An 8,818-nucleotide genomic window follows, 5' to 3' on the forward strand; every position below is an offset into this window, starting at 1 on the left:
ATGTCTCCTTCTGCACTTTTTTTTTTGTGATGTCCCGCCAGCCAGGGCATTGGATCGAATGGGCGATAAGCAAGGACCAGGAGGCTGTTCCCACTGGCTGGCTGCCTTGTCTACTACTGTTATTGCATGGTAATTGTTAATTAATGGCAGGTCCAGATAGGTCTTAAAATGCCAAACATTTTACTTGCTTTACCGACTGCTCTGATCTTTTTGAATTGACATTAGACATGAGCTGTGTGAGGTATTTACCTAACAAGTCATTAATTTACCTCACTAGTCTGTAATTTCACTTTTCAGTGTGGTAATAACTTTAGTGAATTGTTGTTTGAACCGATGTGAGATGTTTGGTAAAACCTCCTGTTTTCTGCATTACCAAATGCAGTAATGCTTAGTGAATTGACGCCATTGTGCTAAAAGACTTTACGACCGTTAGTTTGCTTAACGCAGTTTATTGCATACAATGCATAATGTCAAATAATTTTGAGTAGAAGAGTACATTTTGTACTTGAGCTGTAGGTGTGGAAAACATGATTGTAATTCATACCAAAAGATATGCCCTTTGTGTAATGTTCATTATACACAGAATGCTGACGTTGGTTTTACAAGGTGTGTTGCATTATATGTGTAATGTGCCTTAAAAAACAAGCGACACCCATGCTAACAAAGAAATAAAAAACACGTATATAAGTAGATAATTACTACTTCTACTTACATAACAGATGTATTGTGCTATCCACGTAACGATTCCTGTGAATTTTTTAAAGGAAAAGCAGAGAATCTTACTCTAGGCAGGGGCCATCTTGCCAAGCTTAATGCTGACATCATATCCTCCCTGACTCTTGTCAGGCCCCTCCCTTCTCTTGCTCATTGTGTATTCATTAGCTGCCCTCCTCCCAGAGTCTTTTTTTTTTTACACATCCAATCACTGAGTCACCTCAGCCTTGCTTGTAAACACAAGTGATCAGCTAGGCAGGGAAATAAATGGAAGAGGAGGGATATATTATAGATAAAAATAACTCCCAGTATTCAAAAGAACTCCCAGCATTCAACTTTTTGGCACTGTTTGGCACTAGGGCCAGTGCTCCTAAAGTATGCGATAACTGCAAGCCATAACAGCAGAAAAAGTTGTGGATGCAGGATTAGCATCTTTATCACTTAATACACTCAGACCAGTTGCTGTTGAAATTTGATTTTTATGGTGACAATACCGCTTTAAACAAGCAACATAAGCATTGTGTGTATAACATAAGTTACGCATTTGTGTCTGCTTAAGCCTTATGCAGCATTTTTTTTAGAGCAATCGTCCCTGCCAGCTCGAAACTCAGTCGTCTGAAGACAACTGAGCACCATAACTTGGTCAGGAGCCATTTTCATTGGCCACTGATCACTGTGAGCCAATGACAGTGATCAGGAAGTTTAAAAATGTAACAAAGCCTCTGGTCCAGAACCAGAAGCTCCAGTCCTAAATAGGTTAAGCAGTATTGCTAGAGAAATATGATTTAACAAATGGCATAGACCATTTGCATTTTCTAGTCATTTGTGTAGTATAAACAGAGGGGGATCATCCACAAGGCATAATAGGTAGGTGCCTTGGGCCAGGTGGAGGTTAATGGGGCTGACTGCTATCCACTCTGAGTGCCTGTCCCATCTCTGGTTTGTAAAAATGCCAGGTTAAAAGCAGGGTGAGCCAGAACTGCTACTTTATTTCTCACGCATTTCACAGTACTCTATCTACCAGATTCACTTAGTTCTAGTACCCGCAAATGTGTAATGGATAATTGTTTAATTTTCCTCAATAAGTAAATGATAAACCACAATGTTCATTAGACTATACACTTTATAATGGAAGTATATAGATGGATAGAAACAACCTGCCAAACAATTATTTTTCTCATGATTTATGATAATTTGTATTTACAAAACATACACAAATAATAAAATAACAGCTTTTTTATAGGAAAGGGAGGGATATCGAGGAAGGAAGAGGGGAGAACATTTTTCAGATCATACTTATAACTGTATCAACTAAAATTAAAAATGTTCTAGATCTGGATAGATGAAATTGTCCTTGTAGAGGAGATACGCCAACATTTGTCCTCCAACAATCATTGCTATCAAACCGAATCCTAAAATGAAAGTAGAAATACACATGCACATTAAAGACACATGATAGAAATAAAAACACGATGGGAAAATATTTATGTGAGATTAATGAATGTTTCAAGATATTGCTTTCCTTTAATACTGTTCCTGATTTAGCTTTGTCTATAGTAAGAAATATTTAAGAATATTTAACCACTTTACCCCCGCCCGTACGAATTTCTCCGTCCCTTTTTCCATCCTTTAACCCCCAGGGACGGAGAAATCCGTACTTTCCGCGCTCCGGCCGCTGCCCGCGCTCCCGCTCGTTAACACGCCGCCCACCGCTAGTAAACACGCCGCCGTCCGCTCGCCCGGAGATCAATGAACGGGAAAATCCATTCCCATTCGTTGATCTAAGCCCTGCAATGATCCGCTGCTCTCCGATGGGCAGCGCGATCATTGTGAAAAATAACAAACACTCACAGCCTCCTTATACTTCCTTTCATACAGCCTTATCAATCCCTGCCATGTACTGATGAGGACCAAAAGTTCCGAAACAGGCTGTCTACATGTGGGTTTGATATGGCTGTGTAAAACTTAAAGCTATAGGCTTGCTATAAACCAGCGGTTCTGGATGCTTGCTTGGCTTAACAAGGGCGGAAAGGGATAATTTGCATATTTAGTAGGTGTGCATTGTGGGTAACCACAAATGTTCATTTATAACTGAATTATTGCAAATTTCCTTCTGTTTTAAGAAGGCAATTACACCAAGCTTATACTTCCTGCGAGCGTCCGGAAGGACGCTCGCAGGTCGCAATAAACAAAAAGTTACTGTTGCCATCTTGTGGCCAAATAGTAAAACTACACCCTAAGCATTTTTTACATAGAAAAAAATTAGTGTTACACAAAAAATTAACTCATTACCTCCCACACTCCCCATTTATTTATTTTTTTTGTAATTAAAAAAAAAATAAAAAATTTACAATTAAAAAAAATACATAAAAAGTTACCTTAGGGACTGAACTTTTTAAATATTTATGTCAAGAGGGTATAACACTGTTACTTTATAAACTATGGGCTTGTAATTAGGGATGGATGCAAAACTGAAAAAAATGCACCTTTATTTCCAAATAAAATATTGGCGCCAAACATTGTGATAGGGACATAATTTAAACGGTTTTATAACCGGGACAAAAGGGCAAATACATTTCATGGGTTTTAATTACAGTAGCATGCATTATTTAAAAACTATAATGGCCGAAAACTGGAAAATAATTCATTTTTTCCCCACATTTTTCCTATTTTCCCATTAAAACACATTTAGAATAAAATAATTCTTGGCATAATGTCCCACCTAAAGAAAGCCTAATTGGTGGCGGAAAAAACAAGATATAGTTCATTTCATTGCGATAAGTAATAATAAAGTTATAGACGAATGAGTGGAAGGAGCGCTGAAAGGTGAAAATTGCTCTGGTGGTCAGGGGGTAAAACCCCTCAGTGGTGAAGTGGTTAATCTTGTGTGTGTACAGGAGTGGCCCAATCACATACACATTTTTTGACATGCTGGATCTTTAGTGTTGTCCAATGCTTGACCGACTGAGGGCATTATTAACCTACTCAGTCCAACCACCAGAAGCTGCTATGTCAACCGCAGCTCCATCATACCTCCTTGCATGCTGTCTCTTTAAAGAATACCCCAAGTGACGTGTGACATGAGATAGACATGGGTATGTACAGTGCCAAGCACCCTAATAACTATGCTGTGTTCCTTTTTTTCTTTCTCTGCCTGAAAGAGTTAAATATCAGGTATGTAAGTGGCTGACTCAGACAGGAAGTGACTACAGTGTGACCCTCACTGATAAGAAATTCCAACTATAAAATAGAGCAGGAAAGATATAAAAAGGTTCAATAGTTCATAGGTTTTAGCTCTGACATACTTCAATGAATGTGTCATTGAGCAAAAACAATAAAACAGTTAAAACTTAATAAGTAGATTTAAACATAAAATAAAACTGTAGAATATCTTAAAAGTCATTTTTACTGGAAGGAAGATAGATACAATTGTTTATTTTATTAGTTTATTTTCGCTTCGGGTGTCCTTTAACAGACCACTAGCCTCTAGGCATCTGTACCAGTGGTGAAATAATAGCCACCACTATAAGGGCACGCACGCACGCACGCACACACACACACACCTTGCAGTGTAAGTGCAGGGAATTCTGTTAAAGTGAACCGAGCATCAATTTTTACCTGATCTTTTTACATTTAAAGAGACTCTGAAGTCTCCAGAAGATTTGTTTTATATTACAAAATCCACTTTAACATAATAGTCCTACCTAAACCGCCACATCTCCATAATCTATCTAAATCCCCCCAAACTCCCCGGGGGGCAATTCCTGTAGAGGCAGAGCTATGAGCCGCAGCTCTGCCTCTCAGCGCGTCTGTCAGCCCGGATCGCCGCCTCTCTCCCGTTCCTCTCAGTCTTCTTTCACTTAGAGGGGCGGGGAGAGGCGGAGATCTGCCGCTGACAGACGCGTGTGAGGTAGGGCTGCAGCTCATAGCTCTGCCTCACACGGAAGCGCACAGGGCAGCAAAATCCACGACCAAGAAAGTCGTGGATTTTGCAGGGGAGAGACGGAGGGCGAGTTGGGGGGGATTTAGATAGATTACAGCCGCGGGGATGCGGCGGTTTAGTTAGGGGTCATATGTTAAAGAGGATTTTGTTATAAAAAAAACTGATTTTTAAGAGACTTCAGTGTCTCTTTAAGGGTTAAAATTACAGGCAGTAATCCTCTTTCTCCGGCCCTGTGGTCGGTCACAAGCAACAGACAATGGAAGGCTGACATGTCCCAAAACCTTTGAAATCATAGGACAGCATTCAGCAAAGTTGCACCGTGTAATGTTTTGCAAGTAGGCAATGGCTGCATGTTGTGTATTAATATTATTATTAATCTTTATAAAGTGCTAACATATTATGTAGCATTGTGCAATAGATAAGGGAGACATTACAACAATAAACAATGTTACAGGGGCATTACAGTGAATATAATGGTACACAAAATAGTAATGTAACAATAAACAATTATGTACAAATTGCAATGTAGGGATTAATATATAAGACAAGTCAATAAGTACAGGGGAAAGGAGGGTGCATGTCAAATAGGCTTACAATCTAAGGGTAAGAAGCATTGGTGGCGTAATTTCCTATTCTTTTTCTTTTTTTTTGCTGGGAGGAAGCGGTGGACTTACCTCCATAAAGCAGACACGAAAGACTGTCTGAATAGTAGCAATCACATTTATTAACTAGTACCCCAAAACAGTGCAACGCATTTCGCAGGCCCAGTCCGCTTCATCAGGCAATAAACATGGGGAGAAGACAGAATTTCAGCAATAGCAGGTGTAGCGCCTCAGTGCGGCGCTACACCTGCAATTGCTGAAATTCTGTCTTGTCCCCATGTTTATTGCCTGATGAAGCGGGCTGGGCCTGCGAAACGCGTTGCACTGTTTTGGGGTACTAGTTAATAAATGTGATTGCTACTATTCAGACAGTCTTTCGTGTCTGCTTTATGGAGATAAGTCCACCGCTTCCTCCCAGCAAATTTTAAAGTTTTTATCCGCTTTTATCCTGCTGGCGCCTCTGTTCTCCTACTGCTATACCGTGTTCACCCCTGGTGGAGGGGTGATCTACCCCCTTTCGCATCTACAGAGAGCGACTTCTTATCCCTGAGTGAGGACAGGTCTAATCTCCTCACCTGCCTATACAGTGGTTGCCTTTGTGGTAACCCACGTTTGTGAGTATAATTTTCTCACGATAACTTTACTTCATTTATGCTTAACATACTACACTATATTGGGCTCTCGGTTTCTCTACACTTTATTCTTTTTCTTTGTTAGTGCAAGTTGAAATGATTAGGTTCATTTTTTTTTTAAAAGAGATTGATATGCCACTATTTGTTAAGGGACATAAAAGGAGATGTAACTGGACTTTGTCTAGTTGTATGGCATACATATGGCTAGAAATGTATTTAGATACAGTATATCACACATGTATCATGTGGGAACCTAGGTCTAAAGGGGCCCATCCACCTAACAATTTTCCCGCCGATATACAGCAGATTCGATCACCGTCCGAAATCAATCGTTCCCGTCGATTCCCGTCGAGCCGTCCGTGCGGAAGATTTTTCTCGATCGCCAGTGGGTCGGCAGTGCGTCGATAGCAGCATTCAAATGCCCAACGACCGACGCACAGTGGCAATACATTACCTGCTCTGGCCGGTGCAAGTCCCCCCGGTCTCCATTGTCTTTTTCTCCGCTGGGTTCCGCGTTCCGGTCCGGCTGGCTTCACTTCCTGCCCCGGCAGGAAGTTTAAACAGTAGAGAGCCCTCTACTGTTTAAACTTCCCCGGACAGAAGGAAGTGAAGCCAGCCGGACCGGAACGCAGAACCCAGCGGAACCCGTAGCAGACTTCTGTACACATAGCCATGTCGTAGCAGACTTCTGTACACATAGCCATGTTGGACATAACTTCTCTCAGTTGTTCATGAAGGCAATCCAGCAGTTGGATTGATCTGAGCTGCGTCTTATCAGTAGTTGGACGCCTCTTAGCAGTGATAATGCCTTGTCATTTGCACGTCTTTTACTTGACAAAAATCGTCCAACTTCTTCAAGTTCAAGTAATCATGCATTTAAAAGACTTTTGTTGAGCGTGTGTATGAGCCTTAACTCAGTTATTTTTGAATAACTTATCCTGATCATTTGCTAATGTAATGAGTGGTACCTTTCTCTTTATAATTTGGCCTTCTTTATATATGTCCTTTGAGGCTACTGTTATTGCTTTTATTATGTTCAATGTATGTATGCTTATGTATTTCATATCTGCTGTATCCTGTAACTTTTTCAGACTGTTATGAGACCAAGCTCATCAAAGTCTGTCCTCAAAAGTAAATTTTTTAAAGAAAACCTTTAAATTTGTTAAAGCTAATCTGAAACAAAAATAAACTTATGAGATGATTAATTGTATGTGTAGTATGAATAACAAATAGAACATTAGTAGCAAAAAAAAGTCTCATTTTTATTTTCAGTTATATAGCTTTATTTATAACATTGCATCAGACTGTCACAGTTGTGGTTTAGAATCCACACTCTGTATTTTAAGCTGTAAAACAAAGCAGGTCTAATGACCCTTTGAACTTTCCTGCAGTAAAACCTTATCTCAAACTTTCTCCCAGTTTCTTAATTGTTTAAGCTCTTAAGAAAACAGGACTGAGTTCGACCAAGTTAGTTGACTAGCTCAGAGAAGCTCTTTTGCATAGATAACAACTCACTTTTTATGTACTAGAAAACAATGAGACTCTTTTATTTGCTACTAATGTTCTATTTATTATGCATACTACACATACAGTTTATTATCTCATAAGTTTCTTTTCATTTCAGATTTTCTTTAACCTCTTGAGGACCACAGGCATCCGCACATGCATTCCCCGCTAATCTCCTCACACCGCTCTTGATACCAATCGGTGTTAGGCGGTCCTGCTGATGTTCTGTCTCTAATACTTTTAGTCTAGACCCTGAACAAGCGTGCGGTAGATCAGGTGTTTCTGACATTATTGTCAGATCTGACAAGATCAGCTGCATGCTGGTTTCTGGTGTTATTCATACACTACTGCAGCCATATAGACCAGCAGGGCTGCCGGGTAATTGGTATCGTTTAAAAGTAAATAAATATTGCAGCCTCCATTTACTTTTTGCTTCAGGTTAATTTATGTGATAATTCCATGTTGAAAGTACACTATATAATCATAGATAAACCATTGGTAAACCATTGAAACTAGAACTGGAGCAAATCTGTTGGAAATCGGTGCAGAAATGGAGCAGTTAGGCTACCCAGAGAAACCAATCCAGAATTGAATCCTTGATCGGGACATTTGCTCCACTCCAGTTTTCCTTGCACTGGATTTGATGAATTCTCCTCTTACCATTCTAATAACATGATAATATGCAAGGACATTGTTACCTATGGCAGTCCACCAATGTGTTGAGATTGGAATTTGCTTCATAACTGCAAAAAATGCAAAGATTTTATAATTGAAGATTTTTTGTTTCAATGTTCTTACAGTATATTGCTTTAAATGTACTTATATGTTGGGCAGGGTGGGTGTTCAATCCACAACTTTGCTCAAATAGGAAAACATTATTTAGTGCTGGCCAAAAACATGAACTGTGTTTCATTTGTATTTACAGTACAGGATTGAAAATGTAAATATAATTTGGGAAAAAAAACATAACATTTTATTAGATTGAACTAATGAAATCTCTTCCAACGCATTATCATCTTGTACTTATTTTGCATGTAGTAGTTACATAACAGAGCAGAATGTATCTTACCCAGTGAGGTTGCTGCTATGTGAATCATGGTAACAGTGCATGCATAATCCCAAATCCATTCCTCCACAACCAACACAAAGAGGGCGCTGCTAATTACAAATGTGGCCTCCAGGGAAATAACATTCACTGCAAACAAAAATATTATTAAAAGTCAAAGTATTTCTGAAACATTTTCTCTCTTTTCTTTCTGTAGGTGAAGAAGTATGGTAAAAAAAACAAACAAAACAAACAAACAAACAAACACATAAAACACCCTTTTCTGCACATAATTGGGTGTATGAAATGTTTAATAAAACCTCAATTATTTTCTTTGTGTGTCTCCTTTAAAGGGAACATGAAGCGAATAAAATTA

General features: G+C 39.3%; 1 protein-coding gene across 2 annotated transcripts in view; it reads right to left on the reverse strand.

Annotated features, from left to right (window-relative positions):
• Positions 1 to 1,882: 1,882 nt before the first annotated feature.
• The window catches only part of TMEM244 (transmembrane protein 244), a 26,544-nt gene continuing 19,608 nt past the window's right edge, over positions 1,883 to 8,818 (reverse strand). Inside the window, exons 4-6 of one of the 2 annotated variants that reach the window (XM_068231544.1) lie at positions 8,467 to 8,592; positions 8,096 to 8,140; positions 1,883 to 2,126 (exon numbers count right to left, since the gene is read on the reverse strand). In XM_068231544.1, the coding sequence (XP_068087645.1) occupies positions 2,032 to 2,126; positions 8,096 to 8,140; positions 8,467 to 8,592 (266 nt within the window). In that variant the 3' untranslated portion in view covers positions 1,883 to 2,031. The remainder of the gene's footprint in view (positions 2,127 to 8,095; positions 8,141 to 8,466; positions 8,593 to 8,818) is intronic. The other variant, XM_068231545.1, reaches the window with a different exon arrangement.

Source organism: Hyperolius riggenbachi, chromosome 4 (assembly GCF_040937935.1).
Source record: "Hyperolius riggenbachi isolate aHypRig1 chromosome 4, aHypRig1.pri, whole genome shotgun sequence".
NCBI classification, from domain to species: Eukaryota; Metazoa; Chordata; class Amphibia; order Anura; family Hyperoliidae; genus Hyperolius; species Hyperolius riggenbachi.